Source organism: Aquarana catesbeiana, linkage group LG07 (assembly GCF_042186555.1).
Source record: "Aquarana catesbeiana isolate 2022-GZ linkage group LG07, ASM4218655v1, whole genome shotgun sequence".
Taxonomy (NCBI): domain Eukaryota; kingdom Metazoa; phylum Chordata; class Amphibia; order Anura; family Ranidae; genus Aquarana; species Aquarana catesbeiana.
Genome location: NC_133330.1, coordinates 69,986,295 through 70,002,807, shown reverse-complemented (window position 1 = coordinate 70,002,807; position 16,513 = coordinate 69,986,295). Strand labels below are relative to the sequence as shown.

Genomic DNA, 16,513 nt, shown 5'->3' with positions numbered 1-16,513 from the left:
TTGCTGTGTATCCCCTCGTATGTCAATGTATTCAATATTCTATAAATGTGTACTCTTTTTAAATAAACAACAACTTTTTGTTTGTAAAAAAAAAAAAAAAACTTATTGAAATTAAAAGGGAATTTGGCACTTTAAATTAGGCTGGTGACTGGTTGAGGTTTGATGATAAAAAGACAAGTTGAATGGCATAAATGGATGAACATGTATTACAATGATACATAACATGTATAAAAGTACTATCATATATATATATATATATATATATATATATATATATATATATACATATGCACGCATGGCATGAACATCATAAATTCAAAGATCAATACATATAGCAGCACATAGCAATATATGAAAAAGTATTGTAAATTGTATAAATTCATGTATATGCACATATCAGCTTGGCAGCACATAGCAATATAGAATGAATTGGATATAAGTTGTATAAAATTGATAAAAGATGGTGTAGCTGGATAGATCCTAATAGGGCATATAGCTGTATCCTGAAATACTGACGTTTCATGTAGAAACACTTCCTCAGGGGTGAATGCTATAAGGTACATTATATACAACGGAATATGATGGTATATGGTATTTGAGAGGCCAAGGCCAGAGAGGTTGTCTATCCCGAAGAGCTGAGGTGGTCTAAAGCCCCGTACTAACAGGGCACACATGCAGCATCCCCAGAGCACAGGTTGCCAGTCGCCATGATATATCAGAGGTGGTGAGCAGGAGTGATAGCTGCCAATGGGGTCTTGAGTGTGTGTATGGAAACAAAGTGCTGCGTCTACACGTGTACAGCAGAGAGCCAATGGCTCCAACTGCCCCTTGTCAGTCCGTGTGTGAAGAGGGAGAGAGGAGACTGCAGGTAAGTAAGGTGGGGGGGGGGGGTGAGGGGGGCAATTCTGCTACCTAAACATTGTTTGCCTTTACCTGCCTTTAACATTCAGTTTTGAAATGAATAAACTTTCCAAACCAAAATCTCATTCACTGTTAGAAATTTGTTAATTTGAAAAAAAAATCCATCCTGTTCCTTCAAATTTTCTTGTCACTACAGTTGAAAATGATCATCAGTTTGGCCCCACTAACCATTAGAAAATCAAACGAATGTTCTTTAAAATGAAAATGTTTTGTCTGGTCAGAGGCTGGGAGGTGCAAGAACCTCCTGCTGATTTGTCCCCTGGGGGTGGATTTGGATTTGAGACCCCACTGAGTTTCCCAGGCACTAGGCCATATAACCTTGCTACTATGCACATGCTTCTTGGGCAGGCCTTCTGGTTAACGCATCTTGTATACCGACCTGGAAGGCCCTACCTGCATAATGCACATGGCACTTTTTTTTCTATCATGGGCACTTACACCGCACATGTTTATTGTTGTTTTGCACAGGGACTGAAGATGCCAGTTTTAAGAGGCCTACCCTGATGTCTAGGAGAGGATCCTTGGCCTTCAGGTCTTTTTCCTCTTTCCAGCTAGGGTCTCTCTTCTGGAGTGCACTCACCAAGTACTTGGAGGGCCAGCTTTGGCAGGTTCCAGGTAGCGGGGTCCACCTGGCTTTGGCCTAGGTAAACCAGCGAATGCTATGTCCTGTCAGGAGCCTTGCTCCCTTGGGGGTTTAGGGATTGAGGCCCTTCCTCTTTGGAGGTTGGTTCTATTCTGTATTCTGGTGCACTTTTTTTTGTGTGCTGTATATTTCACAGTTCACTTTTCTATTTACTGGGCATCAGCTAAGCACTACACCGTGGAGCCTCCGCAAAAAGTAAAAAAAAAAACTTTAAATGCTTTTTGATTATGTAAATCATCAGCTTGCTATGGGGGCACTGGAGCTGAGTCACAGTTTCGTGTGTCCATTCAGACACGGAGCCCCAACCCGGCCCCACCCCCTCTCTCCCCTAATTAGCTGTTTTGACTTTGACAGCTGCAGGAGCCAATGGCGCCACTGCTGTATCTCAGCCAATCAGAAGGAGTGTCCTGGACGGCTTAGACATTTGTGGACATCGCTGGAGAGAGATGGAGCTCATAGTTACATAGTAGGTGAGGTTGAAAAAAGACACAAGTCCATCAAGTCCAACCTATGTGTGTGATTATATGTCAGTATTACATTGTATATCCCTGTATGTTGCGGTCATTCAGGTGCTTATCTAATAGTTCAGTTATAGGCTCGGGTAAGTAATTAGGGGGGTGCTGGGGTGGCTACTACACACAAAAGAATGCATTAAGCTAAAAAAAAAACTCTGACTTTACCACTCCTTTAAGTCAGGATATGATGATTGTGCATTTGCAGCTAGTACCAAAAAATTTTGTGCATGTGCAGTTTGAATTTGAATGTTTCACGACTGTGCAGATGCTGATTGACTGGTATTCCCAGTGTTGCTGTGCACCTGGGCCTGAACAAACCATTTAAAGTCAAATAAAAGCTGGAATTCTGCCTTAAGAATTTAGCTGGGGGTAAGAGGACTGTCATTGTTGCACCTGAAGTGTTCTATAACCTCCATGTCTACAGAGTGCTTATTTATATGTTTATTGTTTTCACAGTTAACAGAGTTCGTAGTGTTGCACGAGCCATTCTACAATTCACTCTACGATGGGCCAAAAAATTTCCACTAGGTAAGCATCTCATATGCTAAAAAATGACTGCCCATCCACAGTCCAGTAAACTTTTTGAATGCTGTTCACAACAACTGCATTTAATAATTGAAAGGACAAAGAGACAGACCATCGCTGACCATTGCTTTTTAAAGCATTCTCAGACACAACCCACACAAACACCCTCTGCCTGTCCGTGTAGTCCTCTGTCCAATGAGAAGTTTTAAGGGGCTGTTCTTCCTAATCACCAGGAAGTATGTTATTTTATTCACATTAGTCTGTGAACACGTGCCTTGACCCTGGTCAACTTCCAGTACCATCTGTTCCTTTGACGTTGCTGTAATTTGCACCTCCTCAGGAGTTTTACCCCCCCCATACATCACATCAGGTGGCCTATGCGAGAACATCCTTCAGGAGATGAAGTCCTATTTTTGACTTCCTGTTACAAATACCCTACTGGGTAACCTTTCTCTGCTGGCATTCCATGCTACCCCCAGCCGTATCCAGATGTCTTACGTATAACCTGGTCTCAACCATCCAGAAATATCTAATATTAAAAACATGTTGACTTTCAACAAACCCCAATTTCAAAAAAGTTGGGAAGCTGTGTAAAGTGTACATAAAAAAAATTTAAGAAAAGAAATAAGGTAATTTTTAAGGTAAAAAAAAATGATGGTAGCAACATGTATCAAAAGATGGGACAGGGCCATGTTTATCACAGTGTAGCGCCCCCTCTTTTTTTAACAATACTCTGTAAATGTCTGGGAATGGGGAAGACCAGTTAATGAAGTTTTGGGAGAGGAATGTTGTCCCATTTTTGCCTGATATAGGATTAAAAACGCTCAACAGTCCTGGGTCTTCTTTGTCGTATTTTTGGTTTCAATATGCGCCAAATATTTTCAATTGGTGAAAGGTCTGGACTGCATGAAGGCCAGTTAGGCACCTTTTCTACCTCGAATCCATGCTGCTGTCAGAGATGCAGTATGCGGTTTAGCATTGTCCTGTGGAAATATGCAAAGCCTTCCCTGAAAAAGACTTCTGGATGGGAACATATGCTGCTCTAAAACCTAGATATATCTTTCATTACTGATGATGTCTTTCCAGATCTGCAAGCTGCCCATTCCATATGCACTAATGCACTCCCATACCATCAGGGATGCAGGCTTTTGAACTGAGCACAGATTAACAAGCCAGAAGGTCCCTCTCCTCTTTAATCTGGAGGATGCAGCACCCATGGTTGCCAAAAAGAATATGACATTTTGATTTGTTTGACCTGGAACAGTTTTCCACTTTGAAACAGACCATTTTAAATGAGCTTTGTACCAGAGTAGATGGCAGTGTTTCTAAATAATCTTCAGATATGGCTTCTTCTTTGCATAATAGAGTTTTACCTTGCATTTTTTGATGTCACGGTGAACTGTGTTTACAGACAGTGATTTTTTAAGTATTCCTTAGCCCATGCAGTGATGTCCATCACAGAATCATGCCTGTTTTTAATGCATTGCCATCTGAGGGCCTGCAGATCAAGGGCGTCAGATATTGCATTTTGGCCTTGTCCCTTGCGCACAGAGATTTCTCCAGATTCTCTGAATCTTTTGAGAATATCATGTACTGTAGATGATTATATATTTAAAATCTTTGCAATTTTACATTGAAGAATATTATTCTGAAATTGTTTGACTATTTTTGGATGCAGCTTTTCACAGATTGGTGAACCTCTGCCCATCTTTACTTCTGAGACACTCTGACTCTTTAAGATGCTCTTTTTAGCCTAATTAGTTGAAAAATGTTCTTCAAGCTCTTCTTTGTTAGTACCACTTACTTTGCCAGCCTTTTGTTGCCTTGTCTCAACTTTTTAGAGAAGTGTTGCTGCCATCAATTTCAAAACTATCTTTTTTTTTTCTTAAAATTTTACTTTTTCTCAGTTTAAACATTGGATATGTTTTCTATTTTCTATTGGTGAATAAAATATGGGTTTCTGAGATTTGCAAATCATTGCATTCTGTTTTTAAGTAGATTTTACACAGCGTCCCAATTTTTTTGAGAATTGGGGTTGTACTATAGCATTATGATTTAGACCAGGGATATGCAATTAGCGGACCTCCAGCTGTTGCAGAACTACAAGTCCCATGAGGCACAGCAAGACTCTGACAGCCACAAGCATGACATCCAGAGTCAGATGCATGATGGGACTTGTAGTTTTTCAACAGCTGGAGGTCCGCTAATTGCTTATCCCTGATTTAGACCCATGGTATGAAATAATTTTAACAAACTGATAAAGGAGATCAAATCAATTTTGGGTACAGACGGATTACTTTTACTGTTAATATAGTAAGCTATTTTTTAAATGTTTTTTATGTTTTTAGCCTTAAAGAATCGGTAATAATCAGATGACAACTAAACTATCAGAAATGCTCCTTGGCAACAGATGAACCATCTCTCAATTTAAACCTCATCAACAAAATGTGAAAGCCTGCTGACTGAAGGATAATGAAACATAATTTGTCCTTTTTACTATAGTGTCTATACTGTATACCTGGAATAGAGGAAGTTGTGGTGGGTTACGTCTATTTTTTACCTGATGGAAAACAACCCGCAATTCTACTTGAAATATTTCTTTTAATATTTGGGATTCTGTATATTTTGTATATTGTCTGTAATACTTGGGGTACCATTAGACATCAGTGAAGTATTAAAAGTCACCCCTGGCTAGCAGCCAGCAGGTTAGCGTTGACCAGTCACTATTATTCCCCTTTCCTTTATTTTAATGCTAAAAGCTTGCCATACACCAGTAGAATTTCATTAGAGAGCATTTTCATTTGAAGAATGTTGATTCGATTTTCAAATGGTTAGTAGGCTCTAATCAAATTTTTGTTTTCGATAGCAGTGACAAGTAAATTCAAAGCAGGAAAGAACATTTTTCAATAAAATTTCTAAGGCTGGTTTTACACTGATCTGCTGCAGTTTGGCTGCAGATCAGGTATACTGGCGGTTTTGAGCAGTTAACCTGCCCTTTCCCATAGACTTCTATTAGATCGGTTAGTTCTGGTGCTTTTTCTGAAAGTGCACCGCAAGTCCTGCATGCAGTGCTTATGGCGCGCTTTCATAAAATGCACCAAAACCACCTGATCTAATAGAAGTTTATGGGAAAGTGTGGGTAACCTGCACGATAACCACGGGTATACCTGGTCTGCGGCCAAATTACAGCAGATCAGTATGAAACCACCCTTACAGTGAATGATGTTTTTCTTCAGGAAAGTCCATTCACTCCAAATTGAATGTTGAAAGCAAACGTTTTGTGAAGTACTTTCAAATTAAATGTATTCATGAGAATTTTAGTATGAATTCTCATACAAACATTTGTTTGCAAACCTACTGGTTAAAAAGCAACCCATAAACTTTTATTTTTAGGGATACTGCCACAGACACAGATGCCTGAGACCAGTATGATCATACCTGCTGGCCTGACTTATCTTTACTGTCATTGGACAGCTTTAACCATACTTATGGCAGTTCAGTGAAAGAGGGCTGGGGCATTTAAACCTAATTCACACGTGCATAGGATTATATGCATTTCTAAACACATACATGCATGCAATTAGTTTAAACTGTAGAAAGCACACTGTGCGTTTACTTGCATTCAGGTGCAATCTTTTTAGCTGCATTTAGAAAAACAGAAATCTTTGCAGCCAGAGGAGGACCATGTGAATGACGGCTAACTGTACTTTGCAAGTCATTGCTTCTCTCTGTACTATCAGAGTAAATACAAATCTGCCTAAATACCTACCATGCACTCCACTGCAGCCTCATTTACCTGCTGGAGCCCCTCCTTAAAAAACTAGCTGTCTACATTCTGACCCAACACTGGGTCACAGCTTACACAGGGATTAAGACCCACCCATATGCGACAATGATAGGGTCTAATGATTGGCCACTTAGGCACTTGCTGTGGTAAAGCAGGACAGAGTTATGTGGCACAACCACATAACCAGAATTACCAGAACTTGCTCTGTGTTACAGTGAGCAAATAGGGTGGTGGAGAACAAGTGGAAGGTATGTGCTGCTCCTCTTTTCTGCACTGTCTGTATTGTTCTATTTTTTGTGTTTTCCATAGAATTTGTAACATATACTACATAATAAATTGAGCTACATGCCCATTGTGATGTCTCGGTTCTTTACAAATCTGATCATTACCTTTATTCTTACTGGCTGAAGCTGAAAAATGAGAGAGTGAATTTTGGTGGTGGAAAAACCATATGTCAAAGTGTAATGCTGCGTACACACGATCGGACTTTCCTACAACAAAGTTTTGTTGGTGGAAGATTTGAGAACCTGCTAGCCAACATTTGTTGGCGGAAAGTTCGACAGCAAATGTTCGATGGAGCACACACACAGTCGGACTTTCCAAAAACAAGCTCACATCCAACATTTCCCGTCAGAAAATCTGACCGTGTGTACGCGGCATAAATCCACAAAAAGCTTCCCCACCATACTTTCCATTGTGTGAAAACACAATGGGGTTGATTTACTAAAACTGGAGAGTACAAAATCTGGTGCAGCTTTGCATAGAAACCAATCAGCTTCCAGGTTTTTTTCCCTCAGAGCTTAAGCAAAGCTGAAGTTAGAAGCTGATTGGCTACCACGCACAGCTGCACCAGATTTTGCACTCTCCAGTTTTTAGTAAATCACCCCAATGATTATTTCTCTGTAAATTTGGACTACAATAATACATAACATGATTAAAGATTGTTTCCTGCAAAAGGTCTGAAAGAGAAGGCTGGTGTATGACCTGTTTTAATAAGTAGGAAAGGTGAAGACTATAGGTCAGTAACTGTAAATCTGTAGTCCATCTAACATAGACAATCTGTGGGTTGGGTCCCCACACATTTTTTGAAATCTTCAGATTTTGAGCTGTGTCTTAATTTTTTCTAATTGGCAAACGAGTAGCATAGTGGTTAGCCTGCCTTCTTCTGCCTGGCAGCACTAAGGTCATTGGTTCAAATCCCATCCACAACATCACCTGCCTGGAATTTGCAAGTTCTCCTTATGGGTTTCCTCTTACCCTCCAACGACATGCTGGTAGGTTAATTGGCTTCTGGACCTTGGACTGTAAGCTTCTTGAGGGCAGGGACTGATGTGAATGTACAATATATACAGTATATCAAGTACTGTGTAAATTGTCAGCGCTATATAAATGCCAATAATAATAACATTCCACTGGACTTTGGTGTACTCTTGGCATCTGACTGATAATTGGAATGCAAGAAAATTCACTCTGCCAAAGTGAATTTTTTGCCCCTGGCCCCTAAGGCCTTATACAAAAGGGTATTGTGTTGATGTCAAGGTATAAGCAGACAGCTAAATACATTTTTTTTTTATTAATATGTGTGAAATTGTATCTTTTTAGCCAATTTTCCAGTCGAGACAGCCCTGTCAAATGGCACAGCTAGGTTCTGACCACCTCTCTCTACTGCATTTGAAGCAATGTAGTTTGGGCAAAGACTGTCCAAGCTTGTGATTAGATAGTGAAGTGGCAGCAACACACTGATGATGACAGCTCTGTGCTCTCTAACAGCCAGCACCTTGTTTTCTGTAACAGAGCCTGATTGGTTAATAGAGGTCTTCTGGGCTGAATGAAGGCGGAATATTCCTGGTTTCAATTTAATTTAAATTTAATAATAATAAAATACATAACATAGGTCCGCTTATCTATTTATTGACCTCTCATTCACTCACAAAAATATAAAAAATCCAAGTATTGTTTATAGGCTTTATTGTATTAACATTGCCATTATTCAGAAACTGTATTGCATAAGACCTTGAAGTATGGAATGCTGTTAAGATTTGCTCTGCTCTGAGTTGGATGTTCAGACCATATTTTTGACGGCTTCCACGATAGCGTCTTTATCGATACCGAACAACTTGAGAAGCTCCGTTGGTTTGCCACTGCGAGGAACTCCAGATACTGCCAGTGACTTCACTGTAATTCCAGGCTCTCCAACCATAGCAGCTGCCACTGCCTCTCCAATCCCACCTAATGTATGAACACATGTATATCACATGACTTAAACAGATTTTCAATTTACTTTTCTTTTTATAACACATCCATGACAACACATTGAGAAATACATAATTCACAATTGGGAAATACAGTATGTGTATATTTTATAAATCACTACATGAATCTAACATTCTAATTAATAACTACATTTTATTATAACGCCTTCACTCTGTAACTGCTTTTTAAAAAGCCACAACACATAACAGACAAGATAGGCAATTACAAACATTTACACAGTGGCTAATGCCGCGTACACACGAGCGGATTTTCGACCGGACTGGTCCGACGGACCGAGTCCGGCGGACAATTCGACCGTGTGTGGGCTTCATCGGACCTGCAGCGGACTTTTTTGGTCAAAAATCTGATGGACTTTAGATTTGGAACATGCTTCAAATCTTTCCGACGGACTTGAGTCCGGTCGAAAAATCCGCTTGTCTGTATGCTAGTCCGACAGACAAAAACTGACGCTAGGGCAGCTATTGGCTACTGGCTATCAACTACCTTATTTTAGTCCGGTCGTACTTCATCACGTATGAATCCGTCGGACTTTGGTGTGATCGTGTGTAGGCAAGTCCGGTCGTTAGAAAGTCAGTCGAAAGTCCGTCGGAAAGACCGTCGGACCTTTGTTGTCGAAAAGTCCGACCGTGTGTACGTGGCATAAGTAGTTATAATGTTAAGGTAGGCTTAGGTTACAGAAAAAAAGGATGGTTAAATATATAGGTACAGCCCATATGTCAGAAAATGTTTTTTTGCCAGCTTAGAGGATAAACATGCATGTTTGGGTTGCCCACGTACATACGTTTTTAGCTGTAGGACAATTGGAAGAAATGAGCAAGACACCTCCAGCACTGGCCACTAAACATCAGGCAAGGTTTGCTAACCTGTACTACTGATCTTCTGTTCAAGATTGAATGGGTGGAAAATCTGCTAATTCCCAGAATTACATTTATCCTATTTTACCCCATTTACAATGCTGGGATGCAATGTATTCTTTATATAATACTACAAACAGCAATGTTCAAAGTGCAGCAACCCTTAGCAACTAATCAGCAACCATTATTTTGATGTTTTGACTACTCCAAGCTAATAAACATTGAAATCTAATTGGATTCCATTGATTAGTTCACATCATTGCATTTTGTGTTATCTTATTAATAAATAAGAACCTATTAGCTTGCAAAATACTAAAAAACATACTGTACTTCCAAATGTCCTCACCTTCAGGGTAATGGTCCTCCACAGTTATAATTCGGCCCTTAGTGGCTTTGGCATTTTCAAGGATGGTTTGTGTATCCAGAGGTTTGATGGTGAATGGATCAATAATACGGATATTGATAGTATCTATGAGGACATGAGATAATTTCAGTTCATGATGACTGATGTTAGTCAAATTGAAAATATTTTTACACATTTTTAACATTTTTTCCACCTCTTCAGTATATATGGTAACAAACAGCCCCATATGGCCAGGAAGTTGGACTGGCACAAGGTGTATTTGCCTCCAAGCCTGTGGTGGTTTTTGTAAGCTTCAGAGGTAGATGGTGTTTTTTTTTTACAAGAAAGAGGTAGATGGTGTTTGATAGGAATCTCGTTTTCTATATTTTGGGCTCTGGAGTCTAGTCATTAAGAGTGAGGGTGGCCTCCACGGTCATCACTCTAGGCTGAGATTTCCCCAGGTTTAGAAGCTAAGTGTTTTTTAAGAACAAAAAGTTTAGTTTTAAATTTGGTGGTGTAGAAGTGCTGATGTAAAACAAAAAAACAAAAAAAATATATAGACAGCTGGATAAACTTAAAAAGACGTAAGGGTGGAGGCGTAGAGGCAACTGCTGTCATTTGCCTAACCACGCCAACACCCCATGGATTGAGAATTGGGACTATCTCGGCATTAGTTAATGACATAAGAGTAGAAAGAGAGATATGTAAAAAATATATAAACTTTAATAATTACAAACATTACAAAAAATAAAACATATATGAAATATACTAAAATCAGTTACATACACCACACTTGACATAAACATTGACGGAAATAACCGTAAAGTTTCTTGTACAGAGGGGTATGTAGAATTGTTTCCTCAACCGGTTTCACGCTTGGAATCGCTTCTTCAGGAGGGATAGGTCTAAGATGTAATACATTTTTTTTAGTTTAAACAAGGTTAAAAATTACACAGCAAAAAGAATAATAGGCACAATACAAAAATAATAATGATAGAAAACTGGCTCACCAACTCAGGCGCATTCAATAGGAGAGTGGGACCCCATACAAATCCCCCCACGGCGGACATGGGGGATTGTGGACAGGTTCTGGTTAAGTAAGTAATAACCAAATTGTAATTACAATTTGAACAAAAAGAAGTTGGGGGAGTGCACACCTGGGTGAAATAAATTATTATTATTATTTCACCCGGGTGTGCACTCCCCCCACTTCTTTTTGTTCAAATTGTAATTACAATTTGGTTATTACTTACTTAACCAGAACCTGTCCACCTGTCCACAATCCCCCATGTCCGCCATGGGGGGATTTGTATGGGGTCCCACTCTCCTATTGAATGCGCCTGAGTTGGTGAGCCAGTTTTCTATCATTATTATTTTTGTATTGTGCTATTATTCTTTTTGCTGTGTAATTTTTAACCTTGTTTAAACTAAAAAAATTTATTACATCTTAGACCTATCCCTCCTGAAGAAGCGGTTCCAACCGCGAAACCGGTTGAGGAAACAATTTTACATACCCCTCTGTACAAGAAACTTTACGGTTATTTCCGTCAATGTTTATGTCAAGTGTGGTGTATGTAACTGATTTTAGTATATTTCATATATGTATTATTTTTTGTAATGTTTGTAATTATTAAAGTTTATATATTTTTTACATATCTCTCTTTCTACTCTTATGTCATTAACTAATGCCGAGATAGTCCCAATTCTCAATCCATGGGGTGTCGGCGTGGTTAGGCAAATGACAGCAGTTGCCTCCACGCCTCCACCCTTACGTCTTTTTAAGTTTATCTAACCGGGATGATGGCATTGATTTTCGATCTTTACATTTACTGATCTACCTGAGGCTATACTCTCTTTTTTATGATAGACAGCTGGATGGTGGAATTCCTAAGTCTCTGTTTATTATAGATCTACCCTTGCAAGGGAAAAGTTGCAGTAAACCTTCTTTTGCAGAAAAAACATGAGCTGAAAGCCCTGAAACTACTGCTGGTGATTGGACTAACCTTTATGCATAATCAATCTGAAGCTATAATGTGTAATAAATATACTCTGCCATTAAAATGCTATTTTTTACCTTTCTTCAGTTGCGATGCTGCAGCAAGGGCTTCGTGCAAAGTGACCCCAGAACCAACGACTGTCACCTGATCATCTTTGCTCTGCTGCACCACCTAATACAAAAACAGACAGATGTGAGAGATATTAATGCTGTTTGCTATGATGGAAGAACATGTCACAACTGGATACCACAGAAGGTCCTTACATCTGTACACCAACCAGTGGTGTGTTTAGGTTTTATGCTGCCCTAGGCTTGACTAAACCGGAGTGCGCTATGTACAGAATAAAGTGTTCAGGAGTTTGTTATGTACAGAGTTCAGGACAGGAGTGTACTATGTACAAAGTGCAGTGTTCATGAGTTTGTCATGTACAAAGTGCAGTGTTCAGGAGTTCGCTATGTACAGAGTCCAGCGCTCAGGAGTGTACCATGTACAGAGTGCAGCGTTCAGGAGTGCGGTATATACAGAGTGCAGCGTTCAGGAGTGTGCTATGTACAGAGTGCAGCGTTCAGGAGTGCGCTATGTACAGAGTGCAGCGTTCAGGAGTGCGCTATGTACAGAGTGCAGCGTTCAGGAGTGCGCTATGTACAGAGTGCAGCGTTCAGGAGTGCGCTATGTACAGAGTGCAGCATTCAGGAGTGCGCTATGTACAGAGTGCAGCGTTCAGGAGTGCGCTATGTACAGAGTGCAGCGTTCAGGAGTGCGCTATGTACAGATGCATGAGGTGAACCTCTGTATCTCAGGTAAAAAGATATACTAGGACTGAAAACTGTGTGCAAAAAACCCTACTTGGACTGGATTTGCACATTATTTATAGCACAAGCACTTAACATTCACATGGACTGGTTGATGTTGGTTTGTTTTTCAAGTATATGAAGCCATTGCATACAGCTATATTGAGATGTTTGAAGGAATTAGCTAAAAAATGTAATGGCTGGCAACTGACTTTAGTTTGTTATTTTATGAGATATCAGGTAGTGCAATAATATAGAAAGAACACATTCATAGTATTATCTAAAGCTGTTATTGTACATTTTACCAAATTTTCCGCTGCCAGAAAGTAATGCAGGAAGTCTGTGTCCTGTATGTCCCACTGAGGATCTTAACCCAAAGCCTTGCTTGTGTTACAATGCAGCATGAATAGATTGAGAAAATGAACTTGTCCTCTGAAGCTGTTCTCTCAAACTTCTGTATCTCACACTGTATAGCCTGCTCTCTGCATACTGCTTGTGCCCCTCCTTATGACCATGTGTTGGGAGAAAACTCAAACTCACAGGGCTCATTGCAGGTGCTTATTTATCTGCCTCTGGAAGCTCATCCCCAGGCTGTGTTCTCTCTTCTCCCCAACCTAATCCAGCTGCCAGCATCGCTTCTTGTATGGCTTAGAAGTCAAATAAGGCAGGCTGGGGAATGGGGAAGGTACAGTGCCCTTCCCATTGGCTGAGGAGGCAGCAGAGGGGTGGAACAGCTGCAGGCTCTGCATGTTTACTGACACTGAAGTGCATATCAATCCACCCCTGCTGAGACTAACTAAGGAGCAGCGAGTTTTGTGGCCAGAGCTGCTGTATCCCCCAACAGGGAAAAAAGAGTCTCTAACCTTCTGGCATTAGTAGAGGAATTTGCAGGTACAATGCCACTAAAAAAACAGTGTGGCATGTGCAAGAAGCGTTTTGTGAATTTTGGGGGTGCTTAAAAGAATTATTGGGGGTGCTTTAGCACACCCAAGCACCCACCTGGCACTGCCCCTGGTCGCTGGCCTGTTCAAACGTCAGGCCAGTCACCGGCCGCATGACGGTATTATCATACCGGCAGCAGTGCGGCCACTTTATGGGGGCCCCAGACCAACCATTCAGTGTCCTCCACCCCTCTCTGCGAATCCCCCCACTGGCTTCCACTCACCCAACGAATAAAATTCAAAGTACTAACAATAATTTACAAAGCCATCCACAACTCTGCCCCCAGCTACATCACTAACCTAGTCCCAAAATACCAACAAAGCCGCTCTCTTCGGTCCTCCCAAGACCTCCGGCTCCCTAACTCCCTTGTCACCTCCTCCCATGCTCACCTCCAGGATTTCTCCAGAGCTTCTCCCATCCTTTGGAACTCCCTACCCTAATCTGTCCGACTGTCCCCTAATCTTTCCATCTTTAGACGATCCCTGAAAACCCTACTCTTTAAAGAAGCTTATCCTGCTTCTAACTAACAATGTTTTACTTCCTCCATCAGCTCATCCCCCACAGCTATTACCTTTTGTATCAATTGAGCCTTCCTTTTTAGATTGTAAGCTCTAATGAGCAGGGCCCTCTGATTCCTCTTGTACCAAATTGTAATGTAACTGTAATGTCTGCCTTTATTTTGTTAAGCGCTGCCCAACCTGTTGGCGCTATATAAAAACCTGTATTATAATAATAATAATTTGCCTCCTGGACCCTGCCCCCTGGCCTAGTCCACCTCATAAGACTTGTGCAACACTAAAAGTGTAGCGCAAGTCGGCAGGGATTCGTGCGGGAGCAGGGAGGAGGCTGTTTTTTTCTTGTGTGTGTGTGTGGGGGGGGGATGTGCAAAGTGCTGCCCTAGGCCTGGGCATTTTCGGCCTAGGCCAAGATACAGCGTTGACAATTTTTTTTTCTCATTGCCTTGTAATGCAATAGTTAAATTACAAATAGAAAATGAAGGTGACGATAGGGCTCAAAAGATCACACACAATCAGAAAGGTTCTTTTTTTTGCCATTCTAGGGCATAAAAATCCACGTTCATGGTAGTCAAGCTATAAAGTAGGTTTATTGCCATATGGCAGGAAGGAGAGTGTGCAGCCAACCACCTCTGGCATCATATAAGGTTTATAAACATGTCTAATTAATCCTAACATCAGAATTCATTGGTTGGGGAGTCTGTCCGATTCCCACTCATCCTACAGGACCTACACAGACAATGTCATATTCTGTTATCCCTTTTAATACCCAAAAACCACTCACATATTCTCAACAGTGTACTGCACAAACACCTTTATCATCATCACCGTCATCATTAGATTTCTTTCAGCTTATATTACCGAATGGTGGGCCTTTCGCTCTTCCCAGGAGAATTCAAACATATTGTCAAGTCAACCAGGGGTTCATCTACCAAAGGGAAGTTGTGAGGTGCCTCAATCATCCACAGAAAGGCCATACACCTTTAGGCCTTTTTGCACGGGCGCCTTGGTTAAGCTAGATTAGCTTGGTCATGGGGGAGCTCTCTACTGATCCCGACTGAGCAGGTGGATGACAGGTCCGTGTCTGCTCTGCTATGCAAAGCAGACACGGACACAGCCTGCTCTTGTCTTTGGGGCAATCAGATGGAAACAGACTGTCTGTTTCCATTGGATCCGATCCACCAGACGGATGGGAAATAGGTCCCCCAACCGTCTGTTTTTGGCGGACAGAATCGGATCAGATGGCGGTGGGTGTCAGTGGACATGTGTCCTCTGATATCAGCTGCCCCATAGAAGAGACTGGAGACTCTGATCAGGTCTGCATGAAAAACTGACAGACAGACCTGATCAGATCATCCATGTGAAAGGGGCCTAAGGCTGCATTCACACCAGAAATAAATGTGTAAGAGCATGCTGTGTTGATGGACATGGACAAATGTTGACGCAAATTAAATTGTGTTAAGAAATACAATTCATTCACTTAAATGGCAAAAAAACAACAGATCAATACACCTATATGCAGCAAAGAAGGCTTTTTACAAGACATTGCAAAAAATGTATTGGCAGAGCGTATTAAAAAAAAAAAAAATTTTCTTGTCCATGCTTCTTTGTAAAATATTATGCGCAAATAACACTGGGCTACTATTGTGATAGTGAAATAATATATATATATACATATATAAATACAATTATTTCCAAAATATATAATACTAATCACTACAATACTAATCACCAAAATGTGTTTTCACACCTAAAAGAACTGAATAACCAAAAAGTGTAGCACTGCACTCTTAAAAAACTAACATATGTGAATAGTGGTGGAAACCCCCTATGTGAATGTGAATTACCAGAATGCTGTATCCAACTTATGCAATATAAGTTGCTCATTAACACGACCTGAGTGACTGAAAACGTATATAGTCTAAAAAAAAACAGAATCCACATCTTTCTGTATCAGCTTTTTTTGCTTCCTTTCGTGCACTGACCTTGGCTTGACCAATCTTGAATTGCTCATTGTTGTTGTAGATAACAGCATTCTCTGGGCGACTTGTTCTAATAAAGCAAATTCCCTGTAATAGAAAAAATGTTTTACTATATTTCAGCAACTTAGTTTAAGTTCTGCTGTTCTCTTTGTATTACAATTTCATAGGGAGTTGGGAGATGGAGGACATCATATGGGGTTGACGCAATTTTCACAATCTTGATCTGATGCCCAGACAGTAATCAAGAATTTGATGCAATCTGGCTGGACCTACCTTTGTGTTTGCAGCAAGCTCAACTGCTTTCTCTGTAGACACTGCATCACTCGGGTAGAAGACAGTTGAATTGGGGACAACTCTGAACATGGTCAGATCTTCCAGGCCCATTTGAGATGCACCATCTTCACCTGCAAATTCCAGAAAAGTT

At 40.6% G+C, this 16,513-nt stretch overlaps 2 protein-coding genes across 4 annotated transcripts in view; one reads left to right on the top strand and one right to left on the bottom strand.

Annotated features, from left to right (window-relative positions):
• Positions 1-5,686, top strand: part of TMEM40 (transmembrane protein 40) — an 82,159-nt gene extending 76,473 nt beyond the window's left edge. The window contains exons 10-11 of one of the 3 annotated variants that reach the window (XM_073592310.1): positions 2,536-2,607; positions 4,953-5,686. In XM_073592310.1, coding sequence (XP_073448411.1) covers positions 2,536-2,607; positions 4,953-4,969 — 89 coding nt within the window. In that variant the 3' untranslated portion in view covers positions 4,970-5,686. The remainder of the gene's footprint in view (positions 1-2,535; positions 2,608-4,952) is intronic. The other 2 variants (XM_073592312.1, XM_073592311.1) reach the window with 2 other exon arrangements.
• A 2,656-nt stretch (positions 5,687-8,342) lies between these two features.
• TKT (transketolase) overlaps positions 8,343-16,513 on the bottom strand; it is an 81,746-nt gene continuing 73,575 nt past the window's right edge. The window contains exons 10-14 of the mRNA XM_073592309.1: positions 16,363-16,493; positions 16,093-16,176; positions 11,937-12,030; positions 9,866-9,988; positions 8,343-8,620 (exon numbers count right to left, since the gene is read on the bottom strand). Of these exons, the coding sequence (XP_073448410.1) occupies positions 8,454-8,620; positions 9,866-9,988; positions 11,937-12,030; positions 16,093-16,176; positions 16,363-16,493 (599 nt within the window). The 3' untranslated portion in view covers positions 8,343-8,453. The remainder of the gene's footprint in view (positions 8,621-9,865; positions 9,989-11,936; positions 12,031-16,092; positions 16,177-16,362; positions 16,494-16,513) is intronic.